The 26,262-nt window shown below is 31.5% G+C and overlaps 1 protein-coding gene across 1 annotated transcript; it reads left to right on the top strand.

The window, feature by feature from the left end:
* Positions 1 to 26,007, top strand: LOC126705074 (uncharacterized). Its single transcript, XM_050404028.1, has 4 exons — positions 1 to 83; positions 140 to 288; positions 334 to 493; positions 25,908 to 26,007. Exons 1-4 carry the CDS (start codon positions 1 to 3, stop codon positions 26,005 to 26,007), a joined length of 492 nt encoding a protein of 163 aa, XP_050259985.1.
* Positions 26,008 to 26,262: the final 255 nt, after the last annotated feature.

Below are 26,262 nucleotides of genomic sequence, written 5' to 3'. Positions count from 1 at the left end.
ATGGCAACAGGCATTTCAAAGCTGATGATGGACAATTTCAGAGCAAAGGCAGAGGACGAGATCAACATTTTGACAAATCCAAGGTAGAGTGCTTTAGATGTCATAAATTTGGTCATTATCGTTCTGAATGTTATACTAGGCTGCTTAAAGACAAAGAAAAGGAACCACAATCAAATTTTGCTGAAAAGAAGGAAGTGGAAACTTTGTTAATGGCTGTTCAAGCTAATCAGGAACCTGAATCTGATGTTTGGTATGTGGATACGGGCTGCAGTAACCACATGTGTGGAAGTAAGTCTTCTTTTTCTTACTTAAATGAATGCTTTCTTTCTTCAGTATGTTTTGGTGATTGTTCCACTGTGAAGGTGATGGGAAAGGGTGATATAGAGATAAGAACCAAGAATGGTTTTGTAGAAACAATTTCTAATGTCTTTTATGTTCTTGACTTGAAAAGCAATTTGTTAAGTGCTGGTCAATTGCAAGAAAAGGATTTAATGTATGTCCTAAACAAAAAGTAAACCTCAACGTGAATTTGGCTCTATAACGTGACTTTGTTCTAGAACATGCACACAGTGGGCAACTAGGATCTAATCTATATATATATATATATATATATATATATAAAACCGAAACCTTTGCTGGCACCACAATTTTCCACGTCAACACAATATTTAAAAAATAAAAAATAAATAAAAATTATAACTCCTCAAAACCCTAGCAACCTTACCCCTCTCTCAAGTTAAGAAATATAAAGCCACGGTTTCTGCAAACTCTCTCTTTCTCCAGACGTAGGAAGCCCTAAAGCATTCAAGATCTACAAAACCCTAGCAACCTTACCCCTCTCTCAAGTTAAGAAATATAAAGTCACGGTTTCTGCAAACTCTCTCTCCAGACGTAGGAAGCTCTAAAGTATTCAAGATCTACAATGCACGGTATAGATTTTAGCTTATAAAGTTCAGCTTTTGTAAGGTTAGTTTTGTTTATATATTAATTAATACATAGTACTTTGTTCACCATTAAATACTCATATAATCAATTTCCAATTCAGTGTTCAAGAATTAAACCAAAATTCTAACTGCGCTATCATAAAATATTATTATTAGTATGAATTTTATGGAGTTGCGGTGTTCAAGAATTAAACCAAAATTCTTTTAAATTATCTATAATATTTTGTCCTCTGAAAATTTTATCTCTTTGATTTTAGTATATTGTGTTTCTTAAGCTATAGAGAGATTTTCTTTGGTTTCTGCAAACTCTCTCTCTCCAGATGTAGGAAGCCCTAAACGCACGGTATAGCATTCAAGATCTACAACTCACGGTATAGATTTTAGCTTATAAAGTTCAGCTTTTGTAAGGTTAGTTTGTTTATATATTTAGTCCTTACGTTTAGGTTTAGGTTTAGGTTTTAAGAGATTTATATATTACTACTATGTGGCTGAATTTCCCGTGACATTAGTTTTATGTTTTTAACCAAATACATTAGGAAAGCAAGAGAAGGCGCATAAATATTTAGTCCTTACGTTTAGGTTTAGGTTTAGGTTTTAAGAGATTTATATATTACTACTATGTGGCTGAATTTCCCGTGACATCATTTTTATGTTTTTTTTTTTTTTTTTTTTTAAATTTGTTTTATGTAAGGTTAGTTTGTTTACATCAGTTCTTTATCTCAAAGATAAGATTTTTATTTCTACCGCAAGAACTATTTATGTATGTATCCCTTACAAGCACACATGAACTTAAATTGTCTTTTAATATATGCATGCTTTATTATTTTCTAATAGTTTTCCCGTGCATCGCACGGGTTAGCGACTAGTATATATATAACCCCAAAGAAAAACGTCAAAGCCATCCTAATATATATCTAACCAATGAAAAACGATAAAGCTATCCTAATATATATATAACCCCAAACGTTAATGCCATATTCATGATTAAGATTCGAAATTCAATGATTTTGTTCTAAAATACTAATCGTAGGCAACCTAGTGAAATCGTGTACTGACTACTAGCAATTTAATCTAATATATATATCATCTCTTGTTAAACCCAAAGTCCTCAAATTCAACGGGTAACCAATATAAATTACAACACCACCATAAACATAAGAGTATAACCATCATATCTTTATTTAAATAACACTAATATATAAACATCTTTCCACTGTAATCGAATATTAAGATGGAGTTTTCACCTTGATTTTGTAGCCAAACCTTGTGCCCCTAAACAATTTTGCCACCTTCTTCTGTCACTCACGCCACCTCTCTCTCCCACTCAAATTTTCTTTGGCATCCACTTTTACTAACGCTCTGTTTGTTTCGATGTAAAATATTTTCATTGAAAACATTTTCAAGTGTTTGGCAATATTAGACCTTTGAAAATGTAAATAGCCACCTGCCGCCAAATACAAGCACACCACCAATACTAACCAAAAAAGAAAAAAGCCACCATCACCCACTGGCACCAAAATTTAGTGACTACACACCACCACTCACATGGCCACACCACCACAACAACCACCACCAACAGGAAGCAACAATCCCAAATGAAAAACAAAAATTCCAAATCAAAGATCAATGAAACCCGCTCTTATTCAACCACCATCAAAACCCACGAACCACCACAACTATAGCAGTTCTGGCCACCAACCTCAAAACCAAACCTGAAAACACCAAACCCAACCCACCAAAACCCAACACCAATGATCCAGCCCACTAAAACCCATCATCGACGACCCACCCCATCATCGAGAGGGACATTGGCACTCAGATTTGACGACGACCCACCCCATTACTAACCTTATCACTGATCTGCACCACAAAAGAGGTAGTGGTCGTCGATCTGTACCGTCTTTGCGCTCGACATTCCATTAGGAACATTGATGCCGAGAGTCAAAGTCCTAAGGGTGGCGCCATTGGTGGGTAGCATCGGTCGGTGAGTGGCTCTGGTCAGTGGGTGGCGCCGTTGTTGGGTTGCACTGGTCAGTGGGTGGTGCCACCAAGTTTTAGGAGAGAAGATTTAGGTTGAGAATGAGAGAAAATTGAGAGGGAGAGAAGAGATAGCCTGAGAGTTGTCGGGTGAGAGAGAGAAATTGTAAAATATTTTACCAAAATTTTAAGTGTAAAATATTTTACACAAATTTGCTTGAGTTGATTTGGTTGACTAAAAATATTTTACTTTTGACTAAATGTTTTACTGTAAAACAAACACCGTAAAATGAGAAAATATTTTCTTGCAAATATTTTACGTCAAAACAAATAGAGCGTTAAAGAAACGCTTCTAATGAAAACCCTAATTTATCTTTTCCTCTACCTTATACTTTAACGCATTAGAGATGTGGGCTTGATGGGATAGTGGGCTGGAGTTTAAAACCTACTTAAACTTATCTCTTTAATCTCCAAGAGGCCCATAAAACATCTTCCTCTTTTATTTATTATTTTAATTGCTGCACCAAATTGTATGCACTAAAACTTTAATTTTCTCACCTATTTGAAACGTCACAAAATTGTCTACTCCCATCTTACTGTCCACACACATATAATACATCAACTCTATATTAAAAATGACAAGGTACGATGATAATCATAAAAACAAAATTGGGGTATTACATTGTGAGTTACAATTGAACATTTTCATGCTTGGTTCACTCATTTTAAATGAGTGTTAGCCATTGATATACACAGTAACATAAGAAAAAAGACTGTTAAGCATTGAAAAAAAAAAAGAAAAGACTAAGAAAATAGTGCAATGATAGACATCCATTAAAATAGCATTATGGTAGAGTATTAATAATTGCTACTTTATATATATATATATATATATATGAAGTTCAGTGCCCATTGTTCTAGAACCAATGTCTGTCACTTGGATTCAAGTCTCCTTTCCTACTTGTAAAAAAATAAAAAATAAAAAAAGAGAGAATGAAATTACACTTTGCCCACCTGTGATTTGCTCGAAAAAATACTTTGCCTACCTATGATTTAAAAATTGGCACTTTACCCATCTGAGACAAGTTTTATTTATCTCCTGTTACTCACCTCTGTTAAAAGTAAGGATAAATTTGTATTTTTGCTACCCTTTTATGTATCTCTCATCTCAAAACATAAAAAAGTAAAAAGTAAAGGGAAAAGAAGATCTAAAAGCTAGGTTCTATATGGAAATGTGGTGGATGACATTCGCCATTTGATCCATGGATTAGAGTGGGCTAGTATTTGTTGCACAAGGAGGGGTGGATTAGATGATGATTTGTATTGGATGGAGGATACTCCTCCACATGCAATGGAAGCTTTGTATCAAGATTCTTTATTATTATGAATGAATGAATAGTCCGTTCTCAAAAAAAAAAAAAAAAAAAAAAAAAAAAAAGAAGCTAGGTTCTATCTAAACCTTTTTAAAAAAATAAAAACCTTTTTAACAAATATTCATTTAGACCTTATAGTTTTAAATAATTTTAATCAAACCACGTAAGTTTAATTTAAACCTCAATATTGAAATAAATCTCACTTAAACCAACTAGTGATATGACGTATCAGGCCAAAAAAAAAAAAAAAAAAAAACTAGTGATGTGATGATTATCGGATTAATAGAAAAATATGATAGAATGTTTAAATGAAATCTTTGTAGAAACTTTGAGGTATAAATAAAACATTTTCAAAGTTTAAAATTTAAATAAAAAGCTTTTTTAAAAAAAAATATTTAAATGAAATAATTACAGATATTTTTTTCTCAGGGGGCAGAGGGTTGTCGGGAAAGGAAATTCCGGAAGGCTGAAGGAAAGTTTTTTATGTTGACTGTCATGCGGACTTTGAAGTTGGAAATGAAGGGAGGAAGGAAGGCTCCTAATAATGGAGTACTGCTTTCTTTTCCTTGTTTTTTCGCCGGTCAGAGACATTACTACATTAATGTCCATTTTACAATGCTGCCGACAGATATTACTTATACTAGTCGTGAACTCACACATTACGCGTGATAATTATCTTATGATGGTTTTATTGATTAATTTTTTTAGAATTCAAACTAATTTAATAAAAGGTAATGTATTTCGTAATCATATTTTTATTTATTATAGGAACAATCATAAATATAAATTTTGTCATACAAAAAAAAAATAATTTAATTTTTTTAAGAAATTCAAAAGGCAAGTTAACGAAAATATTCATTTTTTAATAAAAGTTATTTATAACCTTTTATGAATCATTAAAAAAATATATAAAATTTGGAGATTTTTTTTCAGTTTTAAACAAACTTTCTAAAACCTTATTTTTTCCGCCTACAATCCAAAACACCAAAATATGTAATTAAGAAAATTAATAAGACTTAACAATGATTAATTGGACTAATTAGGAAAAAAATTTGTTGTAATTGCATCAACCCAAAACATATAATCAAATAAACAATTACTCCCTCCGTCCCAATTTGTTTGTCCTGTTTGAAAAATTAAACTTTTTAAGGGAACATAATTTATTGTCTTATCTACTTTATAAAAATGTATAAGTTTATAAAACTACCTTTAAATAAATTTATTATTTAAAAAAAAAAAAAAAGAGTTATACTTAATGAGGCAACTAAAAAGTTGCCCCAATTAGATTGATTTTTTAAATATTTGTTATTTTCCTTTTCAAATAGTTTTGAAAATAAAGTAGAGATATAATAAGAATATTAGTAAATTAATAACTTTTACTTTTAGAAACAAGACAATATTTTTGGACATCTCAAAATGGAATGGAGGACAAACAAACTAGGACAGAAGGGGTATCAGCAAAATCTAAGAATTAAATTTCTATATATGAATTATTATAAAATAATAATAATAATAAAAATAAAATTGCAAAAGCTAAAATTCGTCACCCATCTGATTATTTTCGTTTGGTTAATCTTTGCTTTTCTCTAAATAAATGGCATGATAGTGTATTTTTAATACAACTATTAAGAGTACTTTGTCCACCATAAAGGGTTAAAGAATAAACAACAATTAGTAAAGTCTCATAGTTTAACGTCTAAATTGAGCACTATAAAAAATCATGTTATGTAATAGAATAATATTATATTTTTATATACCATATTTAATTCTATATAATGCAATAAGATAGCATTTAACAATCAAAGAGAAAAAAATAAAAAACAAAACTAAATCGCATTAACCCAAAGTAGAGTTTTAAAGAATATAAAAAATTATCAACCTAAAGTAGATATGCAAGAAAAATAAAAAAATCCACCAAAGATTTGAGAGAGAGAGAGAGAGAAACAACATTTTTGTTGTGAGGGAAAGCTATGCATAGAATGGAAGAGGTAGCGACAAATTTATAGTAAGAGGATATGAAAAAGAAGAGACAAAAATAAAGGAAGAAGAAGGAAAAGAGGAAGATTAATGATATTAATTTAGAGGGTAATAGGGAGGTGAAAAGGTAAGGAAGGGAGAAATGTTGAAGAAGTAGTAGGGAGATGAAAAGGTAAGGGAGAGAGAAAGGTTGAAGAAGTATAAATATTAAAATAATAAATGTTAAAAACAATTATAGGAAAATTGGAAAGAAAAAAGTTAATGACATAGACGCTGATGTGGCACAACTAGAGTATAATAATAATAAATGCTACGCTTTAGTTTTTAGAAATATATAGATGATATGTTGTGGTGAGTGCCTAGTAAAAGTAGCTTGACTAATTGATTTGATATTTGACAAGTAAATTAAATTAATTTGGACATGTAATAAATTAAAATCTCCATTTTTATCATCCACATTAACAATCAATAAGTTTGGGATGTCTCACAAGAAGGGAGTGTATGTACTGAGACAACATTCCCTTAAATCCAGAAAATAAAGAATAAAAAATTATTCTCTCTCTTATCTCTCTCATGTGTATTGAGATTATGCTTCTCATGGACAATGTTTGTCTTAGCTAGTACCATCACCTATGCTTATTTCCGTACTTCTTTTTCAAAGTTGGTTAAAGTTCACGAGTTTTTCGAATATTACACCATTTATTACAACTTGTTGAAATGATAAAATTTGAGTGATGGAGAATCACTTTCACATAAGCTTATCACTTTTTTTTTTTTACTACCACTCAGGATTAACCACACTTTCTCAAAGTAATTTGCTTGGGGGAAGAATTCTATTCTTTTTCTTCTGCTAGTACAACAATTCCTAATTCATAATCCATTTTGGAATCATAATTCTTATTCTAGAAGTAAATAGAAAGAATGCCTTCTGAGTTAAAATTGTACATTTTCATGTCTGGTTCATACAAATTCCAAAATGATTGCTAAACATTGAAAAAAATATCCACAGAAAATAGTTTTATAATATCTATCGATTAAAATGGCAGTATCATAGTGTAACACTATTGTTCACAACAGTTTTGATTAAATTTTTACTTTAAACTTAATGTGAGATATATTGTTTACACCATGGTTTTGAAACCCAAACCAGATCGTACAGTCCGACCGGGAAAACCTTGAACCGCTCTTTTTTACGGTTCTTTTAGTCTCAAGAACCGTTCAATGGGAAAAAAAATAGGAACCCATGTGAACCGCGGTCAGACCTTATGGTTTTGAGAACCGTGATCAGACCGCTTCTCACAGTTCACTTAAAAAAAAAAAACAAAAACACAGAAAAACGGATTCTCATCGACCAAACCGTATCGAGCTTTGGGCCGACTGAACGAGCTGATGCCGGTGAATGGAACTTGATGACCTTTCCGACGTCGGTGCGGTGACACAGTCGGAGCTGATTTTCAAAACCAACCCATATATAGAAATAAAATTAAGGGAAAAAAGAGAAAAAACATTCTTAGTAAATTACTAGAAAGAAATCCTACTTATGCCCCCCAACACAGAAGGTAATATTTTTTTGGTAGATTACATCTTAGCATTGCCATTGATGCTTCTTCCGTATCTGTAGAAGAGAGAGTAGAGTTAAACTTAAAAACTGATGAAGAGAAAAGAAAAGACTGAAAACTGAAAAGTAGAGAACAATGAGGTAATCAGATAAGATTAAAAGAAATGACAATGCCACGTTTTGATTTCTAAGTTATTCAATTTTTTTATTTATTTAGTTTTATAAAAATTAGAGTGACACGTTGATTTGAAAATATAAAAACAGAAAATCACTACACTTTTTTTGATAATAAGTCCATAGTTAACCAAAAAGAAAAAAAGAAAAAAGAAAAAGATAATAAGAATACTCCTCTCTTAAGTTTAATTTATTTATTTATATTTTAAATAATTATTAAATTAATTATGACGTCATCACGGTTCGACCTCGGTTCGACCTTAAAAACCTTGAACCTTTCCCTTTTACGATTCAATAAACGATCCGGGTTTGAAAACCTTGGTTTACACCAGAAGAAAGTACGTCTATTGAACCTAATGGACCATTGGTATATTGAAATCGGTTACTTTTTGTGATGAAATGGAAAATTTTATTCACAAAGAAGGAGAATTACAAGGGGGGGTCTGTTGGCCTCCACCCTAATTACAAATTCAAAATAGGGAGGGCCACAACCCAAATCAAAAGAGCCAATTTACTTTGTTCAATAACGGAGCACAGAGGGGTTTATGAGAGTATAGCAGAAATATCACAGCAAATGCCCTTAATTCTCTAGGAAATATCTTGGCTAGGGTATATAGATGAAAAATTCACAATTGCCCTAAACTTCCCTATCTAGTAATGTCTTCAAAGAATCATCTTAAATACATAACAACCTCTAGATATTCTATACATGAGTAATGATAGGGACTATTTTTTTAGCAACTTATTTTACAATTTGCAATGGTATTATAAGTGGTGCAACATCATTATTATATGGCCCGTTACCGACAACACTTTTATTGTGCATTAATCACAACATGTCATCTTAGCAGTTGTGAAAATTATTTTCTTAGTGTCATTAAACTTATTGATTTGGAAATTCAAAACTAGCTAGCCACAATAACCATAAACTTTCAATTGAACACAAAAATTCTAGGGTACATTGGGGCTGCATAACATATATCATTCAATTACACTTTACATTTCTGTTTAGTTGTAAAATTACGTTGATATATGTATACATCTGAAGCGAACCTAAGTTACACAAGTTGCCAGGCCCCTTCACGTTTGATGTTGAACACTTTGATAGGACATCCTCAACAACCTAGTTAAAATCCAGAAGGACAAGATTAAATCACTTCTATCATTAAAAATTCCGAGTTATGATAAATGATTTCCATGGTAAAAACAACATTCTTCGACACTCGACAGTAAGAAAATTAACTTATCTGGAATCTGGATTAGAAGCACCAGATGTTACACCAATTGTTTAGGGACCCTCTGTCAAAAAGTGTACACCATATCTGCTTATTTCGTTTCTTTGTGAGTAAAACACTAGAACTTGTACAATAATTACAGATTTTTTTTTCTTAGGGGGATAGTCCAGAAGGGTAAAGTAAATTGTTTTACGTTGACCCAATGTCATGCGAGACTTCAAAGTTGGAAATGAAGGCGAAAATTCCTAGCAGGAACATTTTGTGGTGCAAATATTCAATCTTTCATGTCCTGTCTATAACTTCCTCACCAGTCCAGTGGGACCAAAAATAAATTGCGGTAATGTCGGCACCTGGCCAGTGGGACCAATAATAGATGATTGTAGTGGTAACACGCAATTTATTTATGATTTTGTTTCACAATTATTGAAAGTTGAAACTAATTGCAGACCCGTGCTTTATCACAGTACTGACGAATGGATCAATAACATCCTCAGCCTCATAAGCTACGTCCCTGATTTGGCTTACTATCTGCCATGTCTGGGAAGGGAAAGTCCTGAAGGATGATGGAAAGTGTTTTATGTTGACTGTCATGTGGACTTCGTAGTTGGAAATGAAGGGAGGAGGAAAAGTTCCTAATCGTTTTCCTTCGAATAGTGAAAACAAAAATTCTTAGCTGGATAGTTTGGTAGTGCAAACAGCAATGTTCGTGTCACTGTTCATAGCCTGTTGGTCTTGTGGGATCAATAGTAATAGAGTAGAGAGGACTGCTTCTTTTTACCAAAAAAAGTACTGCTTTCTTTAACAATAATTGAGTAATGCTGCCTACACACATTATTTATATGATGAGTAAGGGCCTGTTTGGGTAAGCATTTTTCGTCACTCAATTTCCGTCACTCAATTTCCATCACTCATCACTCATCACTCATCACTCATTACTCATCACTCAATTTTTCACATCCGTTTGCCTTCATCACTCAGTTTCCATTACTCACAATTTTTCACACTATTTGGAGGGCCCACGCCTGTCACAGTGCAGCTTTTTTTTTTTTTTTCCTCCTGGATTGGCTGTTCCGTCTGGTTTTTTTTTTTTTTTTTTTTTTTTTTTTTTTTTTTTTTTCACTAAGTTTGGTGAGTCTAGGTACTAAAGAAAAATAAAATAAAATAGAACAGAACAGACGAACCAGTAAAAAAAAAAAAAAAAAAAAAAGGAAAAGTACGAACAGCCAACGCCAACCCAGCAGAAAAAAAAAAAAAAAAAAAAAAAAAAAAAAAAAAGGAAGAACAGCCAACGCCAACCCAGCAGAAAAAAAAAAAAAAAAAAAAAAAAAAAAAGAAGGAACGAACAGCCAACCCAGAAAAAAAAAAAAAAAAAAAAAAAAAAAAAAAAAAAAAGTCAAAAGGTGGTCAAAAGTTGCGGCTGTGGGTCCCTCATGTATGTTTATTTACGGAAATGCCATTGAGTTATGAGTTATGGAAACTGAAAACAGCCTTTTGTTGTTTTCAGTTTCCATAACTCATAACTCAAAAATTAGAGAATTGAGTGATGGAAACAGAGTTATGGAAACAGAGTTATCGTTTGACCAAACAACCTTTTTGCTATGGGTCCCACCATTTTTGAGTTATGAGTTATGGAAACTGAGAATTGAGTTGTGGAAATTGCTTACCCAAACAGGCTCTAAACCTTCGGTCTGGATGTGGCGTAAATGGGCACCAATTAAACACTGTCACGTCAGTCCTATATTGAAAGAGTAATACACCCTAACACACACAATCCCATCTCAATTAAGCTTAAAATCCTCCCCATATGATATTCAGACCTAAAGAACAACTCCAACGCTTAAACCCAGAGACAACTTCTTCCTCTTTTCTGAGCACCAGAGCCCCGCCGCACACCTTGTCTCTGGAGCTGGCGCCGCCGCACCTTGAAATTGCCATAATTGAGAGAAACAAAGCAAAAGCTCCATATAATTTTCAAGGCTGCACAACCTGTCTCACCAAATTCAATGGCTCCGTAGGTTCACTTAATAAAAATTTTGAAACAAACATTCAATTTCTGGTATTTAAGAAGCAATTTGTTTTGCATAAAAAAAAAAAACCCAAAATCACATTGATCTTAGGGTTTGAACCTACCACTTAAGAATCTAATCAAAACCCATGAAAATACCAAAAAAAAATCAAAATCCATGCCAAATCAACAAAACTCATACCAATATAAACATATTGATATCCAAAAAATTATCCCAAACCCATCAAATCACAAAATCCAAAGTTTGGGGAAATAGCAAATCATAAAAGAACATGCCTTAGGTTTGGTGTGGCGGCGCCAGCTCCAAAGAAGAGGTGTGCGGCGGCGCCAACGGCGAGGCTCCGGTGCTCAGAGGAGAGGAAGAAGTCATCTCTGGGTTTAGGCGTTGGAGGAGTTGTTCTCAGGTCTGAATCGTATGGAGAGGATTTTTACTGGAATTGTGTGTGCTAGAGTGTATTGCTCTTTCAATAAAAGACTGACGTGGCAGTGTTTACTTGGTGGCGTAAATTAGCTCATTTACGCCACATTCGAACTGAAGGTTTACTCTAATGATATGTTGCTGTGAGTGACTAATTCATTGATTTCCCATATTAAAAAAAAGAAAATGTGGCAGGAGTGTGTGACTAACAAACCGAAGCAATCCTTCTCCCAAAAAAAAAAAAAAATCAAACCCAAACAATAATCATATTGTCTCGTTTCGTTAGTGATATTTGAAAAGTAAATTCAATTAATTTGAAGGAGGTGCAATCAACTAAGATCTCAAATTTCATCATCCACATTAACTATCAATAAGATTTTTGGGATACCTCACAAAAAGGAAGTGGATATGTTCAAACACCACTCCCTTAAATTCAAAAAAATTAAAACAAAAATTTATTATAACAAATTATGTAAACAATTGTTAAAAAAAGAAGTGCACCAGTCTTTACAAATTTTATAGGTTAAAAGTGTGTATTTGGTACAATTTATAAGCTAGTTTATTTATTTATTTTATTTATTATGTACAAGTTTTTTTATCCTTCTAAAAAAAATGTACAAGTTTTTAAAATTTAAAATTTTCTTATTTTTTTATCACTTTTTTAAAATACAAATATACTTAAGCACATTTTCAACAAAAAAAAATTTAACATGTCACCTTAGTAGTTGTAAAAATTATTGTCCTAGTGTCATTAAACTTATTGACTTAGAAATTCAAAACTAGCTAGCCACAATAACCATAACCTTTCAATTGAACATAAAAATTCTAGGGTACATTGGGGTTGGGGTTGCATTACATTATCCTTCAATTAGATTTCGTTTGGGAGTTCATAAGGGAATGAAATGGAATAATTATAAGGGAATGGAATAGACTGTATTTAAGCAAGGAAAATGAATGGAAAAGAAATGAATAAAATGGAATTAAGTAACCTTGATTTGATGTTTTAAATAAATGAATGAAAATGATTGGATTATAAGTAATATTGTTTGAAAGTAACATAGAGGGAATGAAATTGAATAATTTTATGACAATATTACTATTAGATCTCTATTTTAAAATAAATGATTCAATATATATTATATAGAGGTATTTTGGGAGTTTTAGTAAAAAATTCATTAAATCTAATTTCATTCCCTCTCATTCCTCCTAATTTCAGAGGGAATGAATATTTGATGTTTTAAGAGAATAAAGAAGAATGAGTGTTCTTTCCTACACATTTCATTCCCTCCCACTTAAATTCCAAAACAAGATAATGAACTTTTCATTCCCTCCATTAAAACTCCCAAATAATGGAATGGAAGAATATTCTAAAATTATTCTTTTTATTTATTTCCATTCCCTTCTCCCAAAGGGCTTACACTTTACACATTCGTTTAGTTGTAAAATTACATTGATATTCTCTAACTGATGTATACATCTGAAACTAACCTAAGTTACACAAGTTGCAAGGCCTCTTTACGTTTGATGTCGAACACTTTGATAAGGACATCCTCAAAAACTTCATTAAAATCCAAAAGGACATGATTATATCACTTCTATAGCCAATATCATTAAAAATTCAGAATGGCATATAATGGTTAGCAAATACCCTAGCTTATGACAAAGGATTTCATTGGTAAAAGCAACATTCTTCGACAGTAAGAAAATTACCTTATCTGGATTAGAAGCACTAGATGTTACACCAATTGTTAAGGGACCTTCTGTCAAAAAGTGTATACCATATTTGCTTATATCGTTTCTTTGTGAGTAAAACGCCAAAACTTGTAGAACAATTACAGATTTTTTTTTCTTAGGGGGATAGTCCAGAAGGGTAAAGGAAATTGTTTTATGTTGACTCAATGTCATGCGGGACTTCGAAGTTGGAAATGAAGGCGAAAATTCTTGGTAGGAACATTTTGTGGTGCAAAAATTCAATCTTTAAACTTCCTTACCAGTCCAGTGGGACCAAAAATAAATCACGGTAATGTCGGCACCAATCCAGTGGGACCAATAATAGATGACTTTAGTGGAAAACACGCAATTTATTTATGATTTTCTTTCACAATTAATGAAAGTTGAAACAATTTGCAGACTCGCACTTAAAGTAAAAGCAAGCTATGAGAAATTGAGAATGAAGAAGACACTGTGAGGTTTCTTATTAACTCCTGATTAGTACATTGATATACAATCCAAGCCATACTTGTGGGGTCCATCTCTACATTGGACTAAACATGGTTCCACCATTTTCGTTCTTGAACATCCAAAAGATTTGGGCCTTACAAGATGGAGCAACAATGGTAATCGTTGCCATAAAAACTATCCGAGCAAAGGGTGAATTTTCTTAGGAGATGAATTGCTTGATTGATTGGGTTCCAGAAATAGTTTAATCATCTCGTTCCAAAGAACCAGATAAGATTAGTGGCTAGGTAATGCGGCATAAGAAGAAAGAATATTTGCAGTGGGGTGATAGATGCTAATCTATTTTGAACTTTAAGGTAAAGTCAAGAGGTGGCTTGAATTAATACAATCTGATGTCCAGTTCAGCAAATTAAAGGCACCACTCCATCCCAAGTTAATTGAACTAAACTTTGGCACGGAATTAAGTTGAATTTGTCTTTTTAAATGTATAGTTGCAGGCTCTTTTCAGCTCATATTGCAGATTCCAGGGCCAGGCTTTGAGGCACAAGCTTTAGAGTTTACAGTTTTTCTTTACTGAATTGCTTATCCTCCAATTATTTCATTGAAAAAATACGTCATGAATACAATATCATTCTTCACAACCTCTAGGTCTACACTCTTTTTGTTTATTGAAGGGATGTCATTTGATAATTCAGAATCTAAAAGATTGAGAGTTTATTGCAGCCCTATATTTATTATTAACTTGTCTCTTTGGTTGCCCATATGGTTGATAATTTTCTTACCTCATTTTAACTACTAATGTTATTGTAGTCAAACATTTATTTTCAAGTAGTTGGTGATTGAGTATTTCCCAATGGGTGTTGTGACAAGCTTGTACTTGAGTAATAATGGGTGCTAACTTGCCAAAGTTGATAATTGCGAAAAAGTTGTGGACTAAAAATAGACGTGTACAAGCCAATTATATGATCTAGTCAAGCCCCAAGTCTATTGTATTATCCTGATCCAGGTTCATTATACTCAGAATCCTAAATGTTACTTATATCAAAAAAAATTTCCTATTCCCATTTTGCAGTGCAAGTACTTAGTCAACAAAAACTGAATTACATTAATTCCATGTATTCTTTCTGTGCAATCTTTATTTCTCTTCACTCTTTTTTTCCCCCCATTTACTTTAACAATTTAAAAGCAAGTATTTTTGGTGTGACTGAATTCATGAAAATAATTTGACCCCGTCTATCTCTCACATCTATTTTTGGGTAACTGAAGTGTACATATAGACAAATTATATTAATCCTCAACTCCACAAAAGGATAATTAAAACTAATAACGGTTGGTGGAAGCAGATTTCTAGTTCTTGAGCCAGAACTGAGATGGGCAGTGGCCCTAGTAAACAACAATGGGGAAACAACTTAGTATATTGCAAAGCTTAAGAAGTTAAATATAAGGTCATCAATAAAGGTCTGTTATTACATCCCTATTATATTTCAGCATGTGTTCAAAGCATGCCCCAGTACTGACCATCACTTTCCATCATATGAGATGTGGGGCAAATTATATAGACCCAAGAACTAAAATGCAGGATACAACTATTGACCTTTTCTCAACAACTATGCTATACTAGAAATTTGATTTTTCTCCTGTGTCTGTGTGTTAAGATATTTCTCACGGACAGCTAGAGCTAGTGTAACTATCAACTGGGCCAACTAGTAGTTCTTTATCAAATTTCTAATTCCATTCTTTTTTCATCTCCTAATACAGCAATGATGTGGCTCAATTTTTATTTGGTACTTGGTAATCAAATTATTTAACCAGTAGGAGACAGAATGAAGCCTTATGAATTACATTGCACATTTCATGCTTGGTTCACACATTCCAAAATGACTGTTAACTTTGAAATACAGAGCAACAGCAGAAAAAAGATTGTTAAGCATAGGAAAAAAAAAGAACAAGGAAAATAGTGCAATAATAGCTATCAATTAAAATAGCATTATGGCAGAGTAACTTGACTGATTGCGCCAGTTAACTAGAATTTTATTATATAAACTCGTGGGATATATTGGTGATATACCAATAATAATTAGTCTTGACTACAACCACAAACAGAATTCAATTCCAAAACAGATGACAAATTCATTGACGCCCTGCAATCCCTTTCCATGATATCTTTGAAGAAGCATCTTCAAGACAGAAGTAATGTCTTCATATTATATTCAATGTTCATTATTTCAAAACCAAAGTCTGTTACATCAGTAAACTTAAAGTTTAGAATACCATTTTAGAAATTAACAAGAGAGGAGATTGTTTAATATACGCATTTAAATGGGAAGTTCTGCCAAGAGTATTGTGGCTTAGTGATATTATAGTCTCACTTTTAAAGAGAATCTGGATTAAATCCTACCACCTCACTTGTTAAAAAAAAAAATTAAGTGGAAGTTTGAATTATAAGGGAAAAAAACTGAAGATATTACATATAATTGAACCCAAACACAGACTTATTAAGCATTTTGATTAATTAGTGTCCCAAGATACCTTCCTCCCAACCAAAATGGATTTATCACCACAAACATGATAAATTATTGGAAAGACTTTCATGGAAAAAAATAGCAATAAAGGCTTAAAATCTAAGATAATTATGGAATTAGAAAAACAATGATTACGTTTGATATCATACCATCAAAACCTGAACAAATGGAGCATTGACCCCACAGGCCTCAGCCCCCCACCAAAGCATAGTACAGCAGATGAAGCCATCAACTATTTTCTCAATTAGTTGAGTCCAGATGTAGAGGTGGATAGACATGGAGCTTACACCTATCCCTCTTCTGCAACTGTTGAAGCATCTTTGCCAATTTTGGATCAGGATTTAAAACTTCTACATACTGCAGGTTAGTCAAATAACATAGTTCGTCCAGGGGCATTATACCAAACTTGCAACTCTCCAAGACCAAACGTTGAAGCCTTGGCATTGCACCTTGCCACATAGACCATTTTCTAACGTTCACCTTTGCCATTTTAAAGACTTCAAGTTGATGAAAACTACTTCCATTGCAAAAGAGGGTGTTCTGAATTTCACCTCCTACCACTTTGAGTATTCGAAGGTTGGTAAGTCTACCCAACACTGTCATGGCAGAAACTACGTCTCTGCGTTCTAAGGTTATCTTTGTGAGAATCAATTTGGATTGAACTTGGACTTGACAGTTGAAGAATTTCACAAATCTTCAAAGTATGTAGATGGCGCATGGGATGGAGGCTTGACAAAAGCTTTGATACACTCCAACTTGAAGAATGCAATCTTAATTTTCTTACCTTAGGAAATCTACCCTTGGCAAAGAGACTCTCAGTGTTTTCAATTAAATCTATACCAGTTAGGACTTCAAGATTGGGTAAACCCGCTTTATTGTCTGTTCTAGGTAGAGATGTTCGCCCATTCATTTACAAATGTCTCAATTTTTGTAACTTCCATATCCCCTGGGGCAAGCGTTCTATTATAGAATTTCTCATGTCCAGCGTCTCTAGATTCCAAAGGTTGCATATGGAATCTGGTATGACATGATGCTCACCAGATCTAATGCTCAAGTACCTCAAAAGGATTAGGTTTTCAATCATGTTGGGGATTAAGCAACAAATGCCCATATTATTGAGCTCTATCACCCGAACCAATTTGTTACTTTTGCAAAGCCATTCTAAGTAGCTTTTTTCATGAGGACTCTTGAGCTCAACAACCCCCCGAAACCTATTATAGAACGACAATTTGAAGGCTCACAAGGGCTGGAATAAATGTATGGATAGTTGGCATAGTGGATGGAAATTCTACAAGATTTGCGTATGGGTGGAAGGTTAACATCTGAATAAAACTCAAGAAACTTCTCTTCAATGCTCTCCGATATACATAGGTCTCGTAGAAGATCATGGATATGACAAGTTTTGACTCCTCCATCTAGCCTTTCTGTTGCCACTTGAATCAAGCTTTGATCAATAAATTCCTCCAAGTAGTCTTTAGCAACATCCTTAATATTTCTATTCCAAATTTTTCGTATAAATCCCTCAGCTATCCAAAGTTGGATTAGTTGCCTCATTGGTATCTCAAAGTCTTCTGAGTAGATACCAAAATAGAGAGCATGGTTTCAAGTGTCGGGATAAGTGTTTGTAGTTTAGAGCCAATATGTCTCTGCAACTGGATCTATCTTCAATCAAATACGAATTGACATGACCGACATTTTTCAGCCATGTTCGATTCATTTTCTCCTTATTTGCCAAAAGTCCTCCCAATACGACAATAGCAAGTGGTAAACCATGACAACTTTCCACAATTTGTCTGCCTAGAGTTTCAAGTTCCGGAGGACATGTACCTCCCTGAAACACCTTCTTTGAGAAGAGTTTCTAACTTTTATCTTCTTTAAGTAATGGGAGTTCATAAGGGGGAATAGGAGGAATGATATCATTAACACTACTTGCATGTAATGCTACTTCTTTTATTCGGCTAGTGATCAATATTCTACTCCCATTTGAGTTATTAGGAAAGGCAGCATTTACCTCATTCCATACTTTAGATTTCCAGATGTCGTCCAAGACAAGTAGATACCACTTGTCTTCCAAGTTTTCAAGCAGTATAATTTTCAATTCATCATTATGTAGGACATGATCAAGAATTCAAATTTTATAATTATTTAATTTTAGTATTATTATGTAATTTTTTGTTATTTTAGGTTTAGGTGATTTATCACATTATGGATTCAAGGAACCCCTTATGGATTTGAGGTTCACTACCAGAATGCAATCTTATTTACGTTTTCTCTATCTCTTTTTTTAATGCGTTGCATTTGATTCTTAGACATATTCTCGATGTCAACAATGACATATGCACTTTTAATTTGAGCAAATAGCAAATTTGAAAGTAGAATTTTTTATTGATAATGTAAATGAGGATTCAACATGGAATGTAATTTCATTATTTTGTTTTCATCTAGTTCAATGTTTTTTTAGCATTTCTCTACACATGAATGGAAATATCCATGACAAAATAATTAGCATATTAACACATTTGACAAAAAAAGAATCGCAACACCCAAAACGTGTACAATAAACAAAGTGTGCATTTGGCTTTGGCTTAAAAAGCTAGTTTTTTTTACTATTTAGCTTATTATTTCTATCATTCATGGGTCCTATTGTACTTTTTAGTACTATTCATGAGCCTCACTGTACTATTTCAGCTAACTTTTAGCTTTATCTACCATACTTTTAACAAAAAGTTTTCTGTTTTAGATAAATAAACTATTTCCAAACAAACACTAAGGGTCCGTTTGGATTGAGCTTATTGTTGCTGAAACTGAAAACTGAAAACTGAAAATTGAAAACACTGTAGCAAAATAATTTTTAAATGTGTAAATAGTACCGTGGGACCCATTTTTAATATTTTTTAATACGTGAATAGTGTCAGCACAGTACTGAACAGTATATTTACTGTTCATAACAGTAAAATTTGTCCCCCAAAAGTCAACAAATGCGGGCCAGAAAAAAAAAAAAAAAAAAAAAAAAAACGTGAATGGAGAAAACGCAAACGCAGAAAACGCGGGGCCCAAACGCCCTCTAAGTCATCCTATCCCAATTAAAATTTTAAACTGAATTTGCGTATATATAGCTTAAAAGTAAATAAATTTTTCCAAACTCAAATCATTCTAAAATGAAAACAAACATAATTTCGAGATGGTAAAGAAGTCATTAAAAAGAAAAATAATACTAACATAATATCAAGATATAGTAAACAATGATGTATTCTCCCCTCTCTCCATGTGTGTTAAAATACTTAATATCCTCAACCAAAAAAAAAAAGAAAAAAAAAGTAAGCAATGAAGTATAAACTTAATGTTGATATTTAATGACAGTGGGGAGTGGGTACGTGTGGTAGATTATTTCAATCTAAACCTAAGTTTACCAATATTAAAAATGATGGACTGCCTCTCTTGAATATATTGTATAGCAACAAATCCCTCATAATCTAGCTAAACATGCAAAACATGTTGCAGGTTTTACGGTGTGAATGGAGGAAGTTTCTCTACATCTCTACTCCATATTGTTCGCCGACCATGGCTAATTTTTTTTAATGAATTTAAAAGTCTTCTTTCTCAAAAAAAAAAAAATTATATATATATATATATATATATTTATATATAAAACACGGAAAAAAAAGCATGCAAAAGTAGAGTATAATAATAAAACCTGATCGCTATAACTAAGTCAAGACTTTTAGTCTTGAAAATAAGCTTTTCAGTATATATTGAGTAATCTTCTGCTGTGATTTAGAGTCAAGTCTTAATTGTCTTTTTCTTTTGCCAGAGAGAAAGAGAGACCTTTATTTTTTTTAATTTTTTTGTTAAATAAACAAAATGAGAGATATCTCGTTTGAAGAATACATAATAGTTAAAAAGTGGTATTTGATGCGGATTAGTACTCTAATTGCGATCAAATTCTTCTTATTATTTATTTATTTATTTGTCTTAGGATTATCTATTTAGTTTTATTTATTTAATTATGTGTCTTTGAATTATCTATTTAGTTTTTGGAAGTGGTATTTGAGAATCATCGCATTACCTTTTTTTTTAATATAATAAATATATATAAACAAGTAGTGTATTAAAAAAATAAGATTAGATGGATTATATGAAGTGGTATTTGAAAATCACCGCATTACCTTTTTCTTTTTCTTTTTTGTAATATATATAAAAGTGTAGTGTAGTAATTAAAAAATAAGAAAGTTGCTGCTTTTTTATAATACACTACATGTAAAAAATAAGGATTAGATAGATTAGATAAAGAATTTGAATTGTAGTCAAATTAAGATTTTTATCAATTTAAAAATTATAGGAGATTTTTTTTAAAATCTAAAAATCTAAAAAAAATCTGCAATTTAGTGAAGCCACTTGGTGCAACAACCGCTTCTAAATCCAAATTTTATTATATATAATATGATTTAATAAAAAAAAATTGTATAAATTTTAAAATATATTTTTTTGGATAATATAATAAACTCTAATAACAAATAAAATAGTAAAAATATTTTTAAAAATTAAGTTACATGGAAAATGCATATTATGTAAATTTGATTTTTGGAAAAAAAAATGATATTATAAAAGCTCTTAGTAGTAAAATTGTAATTTAATTATATGTGTGTGTGTGTGTGTGTGCGCGTGCGCGTGCACATTTATGGCACTTAAAAATCTTTTCATTATACTTGCTAACATGTATATTAGTAGAAGTGCTACTCATATATAAATTTCTTGTATATATGACCAAAAAAAAATTCCATAAATTACAAAAATATAAGTATTTAGACGGCAATGTAAATATTTACTTATAAATTACCAGTCATAGCCATTTCAATGTTGTCATAAATGAGGAAATAATCTGCATAATCAATTAAGAACACCAAATCAAAAAATAATATCAATAATCAAGATGAATTGCATTATCTAATTTTTTTTTTTTAAAAAAATTATATAATTTAAGCAATAATTGAACTACGTTAATAGAAACTCATAAAAAAAAAATGAAGATAGTTCTTCTCACATAAACCTCTTAATTTCATATGGTAGAGGAGTTTCATCCCAAACAGATTTAGTGATAAAATTTTGATTGAAATTAAAATTCCATAAATTATATATATATATATATATATTTATAAAAGTGTCTAAACCTTCTAGGGTACCACAATCAAAATAATTTCAAAAATAGATAAATAAAAGTGCATAAAGAGAAACAAAAATTGTATTGCAATGTAAATGTAAAAGTTTACATATAAATTACTTGTCTAACCATTTTGATATTGCAATAAGTGAGGAAATAATCTGCACAATCAATTAAGAACACCAAATCAAAAAATACATCAATAATTGAGATAAATTGCATTATGTAAAATATTTAAAACAAAATCATAGAATTTAAGTAATAATTGAACTACATTAATAGAAAAATAGAAATGCAAAAAATAATTAAATAAATAAATAAAAAGAAGATAGCTATTCTCACCAAAAAAGCCAAATCCTTCCTTCTGAAGTTCTTCACTTAATTTTGGTTTTTTATTGATTGATTTTAGCATTCTTAAATAGTAGAGTAGAGTAGACTAGACTTAAAGAGTTTTAGTTCAACTCATGTTGCTGTTTTTTTCTTTTTCTTTTTTTCTCTTTTTATCCAAAACAAATTGTAGCTAATAGGTGTAGTAATATAACCTAAATGAAAAAAAAAGAAAAAAAAAAGAGAGAGATTAGATTTTGATGAAGATTTTGGATTGTAATCAAATTAAGAAGAAATAGATGAAGAAAATAATTTGGATTGTAATTAAATTAAAAATTTTATCAACTTAGAAATTATAGGAGAAGAAGATAAGAAAGAAAAAATTATATCTACTTTTTTTAGGTGTAGTAATTTGGTTTTTTTTTTTAATTTTTTTTTATTGATTGATTTTAGCATTCTTAAATAGTTTTAGTTCAACTCAATTTCTCTTGGATTCAAAACTAATTTGTGGAGGTGTTAAAAATAATCACCTTAACTCAATCATATATCACTTTTTTTTTTATTATCTAGAAGAATTAAGATAAGAAAAAAAAATGTATAAATATTACTGCAACTTAAGATGTATTAGACTTCTTTAATTGCAAATTGAAACCTTGTACACTGTTTTTCTAGGAAACAAACATCTCAAAGCCTAATCCATAGATGCATGTGTTTGGTTACACTATGTTGCAACCTTAGACAAAAAGTCTAAAGTTAATCTGATTTTATTTCAATTCAAATACATAATCCTTAAAAGAAACTGCATGGAGACATATTAAGCACAGCAAATGTAATTCAACTGTAATTGAATTAAGACTTGTATCATGTGAAGCAACTTTATCTCCAACGTATTTAATTATATCTTTCCCAATTCTAAAATCTCTCACAACTCCACATTAAAAAAAAAAAAAAAAAAAAGTAAAATTACATGAATTATAAAAGAAGTAGTTGATATGAAAACATAACTACTACTTTATCCAGGAAAAAAAAAAGTTGATAAGAACGAAATTTAAGATATATTTTATCAACTTAGAAATTATAGAAGAAAAAAAATTATATATATATTTTTAAAATCTAAAAATTTAAAAAAATTTTATAATATAGTGAAGTTATTTGGCGCAACCACGGCATCTAAGCCAAACTTTTATTATATAATATATAATATGATTTAAAAAATGTCATTTTTAGTAATTTTCAAAGTTTTACTGAGGTTCTGGACTTAAGCATAGTTATAAAAATTAATAAAGTGTATTTCCTGCATCAGTACTTTTACACTGTAAAGGCGCACAGATGTGTTAAATTGCTCATTTTCTTTTCAATTAATAATTTCATTTTGGATTGTTATTGCCATTGTTGAAACCATGATTCCAATTTAATACATACTCATCTGTTCCACTATTTTCTTTCTTGAACATCCAAAAGATTTGGGCCTTACAAGATGGAACTATGGTTATAGTTGGAGGAAAAACTAATCAAGCAAAGGCTGAATTTCCAGAGGAGATGGACCGCTTGCTTAATCAGGTTCCAGAAATAGTTTTTTTTTTTTTTTTTTTTTTTTTTTTTGCTTAAGGTTCCAGAAATAGTTGAATCATCTCATTCCAAGGAACCTGATAAAGTTAGTGGCTAGGTTATGAGGCATTTAGATGGAATGAAAGAATACTTGCAGTGGGATGAGTAAAGCAGAGAGGTGGCTTGAATACAATTTGACGTCCAGCTCACAAATTAGGGGCACCACACCATCCCAATTGAACTAAACTTTTGGCACAGAAGTTGCATTCGTCTTTCTTAATGTATTGTTGGAAGCCTTTTTCACCTCATCTTGCAAATTCCACGGCGAGGTTTTGAGACACAAGTTTTACATAGTCTTTTTCTGCTGAATTGCATATCCTCCAATTATTTCACTTACCATACAAGATTTAAATTTCAGACTGATAAAAATGTCATATATACAATATCATTTATTACAGCCTCTATGTCTACATTCCTTAATTTTTATTTATTTTTCAAGGGATCGATGTTTGATAATTCAGACTCTAAAAGACTGAGATTTTATCGCTGCCCTATTTTTATCAATAACTTCTGTCTTTGATTGCCAGATGGTTGATAAATTTCTTTCCTCATTTTAAGTACTTATGTTATTGGAGTAAACATATAATTTTTAGTATTTGATAATTAAGTATTTTTCAATGGGTGTTGTGACAAGCTTGTAATTGAGTAGTAATGGGTGCTAACTGGCCGAAGTTTGATAATTGCAGAGAAGTTGTGGACTAAACATAGACGTGTACAAGCCCATTGTATAATCTAGTCAAGCCCGAAGTATGTTGTATTATCCTACTTGAGGTTCCTTCTACTAAGAATCCTAATGTTGCATGTATTAAAAAACCTAATCCATTTTTGTAGTGGTAGTAATTAGTCCATCAAACTAAATCATGCACGTTAATTTCATGTAATTCTCTCAAATTTTTAATCCTCTTTCTATATTTGTTCCATTTACTTTAATAATTAAAAAACAATTAACAATTAACTGTAATCTACACATCCACACAAAAGGATAATTAAAAATAATAACTTTAGGCATAAGCAGATTTCCAGTTCTGGAGCCAAAACTAAGATGAGAAGTAGCCCTAGTAAATGATAATGAGGAACAACTCAAGATTGTGCAATGCTTGAGAAGTTAACAATAAGGTCAGCAATAAAGATCTGTGATTACATACCTTATTATATTTCAGCATGCTTGTGAAACATGCCTTAACATCCTCAGAAAAAAAAAAAAAAAAAAAATTACAGGACCTTGAGACCTTCACTTTCAATCATACGGTAGCCAAGAACTAAAAGTCAGGAATTTCAACAACTTTGTTGTACTAGAATTATGGATTTTCTCCTCTGTGTGTGTGTGTGTGTGTTAAGATGTTCCTCATGGACATATCAAGTGAGCTAGCTTTTTGCACTACTTTATGAAAGTTCTAATTCCATTCTTTTTCATCTCCTAATACAACAATGACAGAGCTCAATTATCAATTCACGTTTGATAGTTTCCTTGGAATCATACAATGTAATTAACTACTTGGTTCATAAATTATTTATCCAAGAGCAGATAGAAAGAAGCCTTGTGAGTTGCAATTGAACATTTTCATATTTAGTTCACACATCTGAAATGAGTGTTAGACATTGGAATACATAGTAACATAAGAGAAAAGATTGTTAAGCATTGAAAAGTTAAAAAAAATAAAACTAAGAAAGTAGTGACATAATAGACATCCATAAAAATAGCATTATGACAAAGTAACTTGACTGATTCCACCAGTTAACTAATAATTACGTTTATTTAAAAAAAAAAAAAAAAAAAAAAAAAAAAAAAAAACAGTTTACTTATAATTACTAGCTTTGAGTACAATCACAAGCAGAATTCACTATTAAAACATATGGTCAATTCGTTGGTGCATTGCATTCCCTTTCCAAGATATCTTTGAAGAATCATCTTGAAGACAAAACTAGCGTCTAGATATTATGTTTAATGTTTGTGTTTGCACAAGCGTTTTATGGTTAAAGCAACATTACTTGAATTAAAAAAAAAAAACAAAAAACAAAAAAAAGGTTCAATGCCCATTATTTCAGAACCAACATCTGTCGCTTGGATTCAACTTTCCTTTACTACTTCTTGTAATAAACAGAAAAAGATGGAAGTCTATAAGATGAAAAAAGAAAAAAAGAAAAAAAGAAATTAATATAATATAATTGAATTCAAACACAGACCAATCCCAAGATTATACCTTCCTCGAAACCAAAACCGATTTATCAGAACAAAAATCAAAAACAAAAACAAAAACAGTAAAGGCTTAAGTTAACTTCTCAGGCCAAAGCATAGCACAACAGATCTACTACTTATCTCAATTAGTTGTTAGGTTCAGAGGTGGATAGACTTGGAGCTTACATCCATCCCTCATCTGCAACTGTTGAAGCCCCTTTGCCAATTTTGGATTGGGATGTAAAACTTCATATAGTTCAGGGATTCCAACTGCCTCCTCTAAACCGCCTATGTCTGCATATGATTCTAGTGGAGCCTTCTCAACCTTCATCACAGACACAATTGGATCAACTTAATTTGTCTTATGAACCAATTACTCATCTAAGAACCAAACCAATAGCGAAACTAAATAGGCCATCAAGTTAGGCAAGTCATCTTGCATGATAGTCTATCAAGATAAAAGGAGGTATGTTATCCAACAATTTTAGCAAAATTAAGTTCTAAAAAAAGAACAAAACACTCTCAGCTATTTGAACAAACAATTTGTGTGCATGTAACAAAAAGTTTTGGGTGAATAACCTGAGAAATTTGATCCTCGTTAACGTGGGTAT

Source organism: Quercus robur, chromosome 11 (genome assembly GCF_932294415.1).
Source record: "Quercus robur chromosome 11, dhQueRobu3.1, whole genome shotgun sequence".
NCBI lineage: Eukaryota > Viridiplantae > Streptophyta > Magnoliopsida > Fagales > Fagaceae > Quercus > Quercus robur.
The sequence above is the reverse complement of the archived record's forward strand: the minus strand, read 5'-3'. Positions and strand labels throughout refer to the sequence as shown.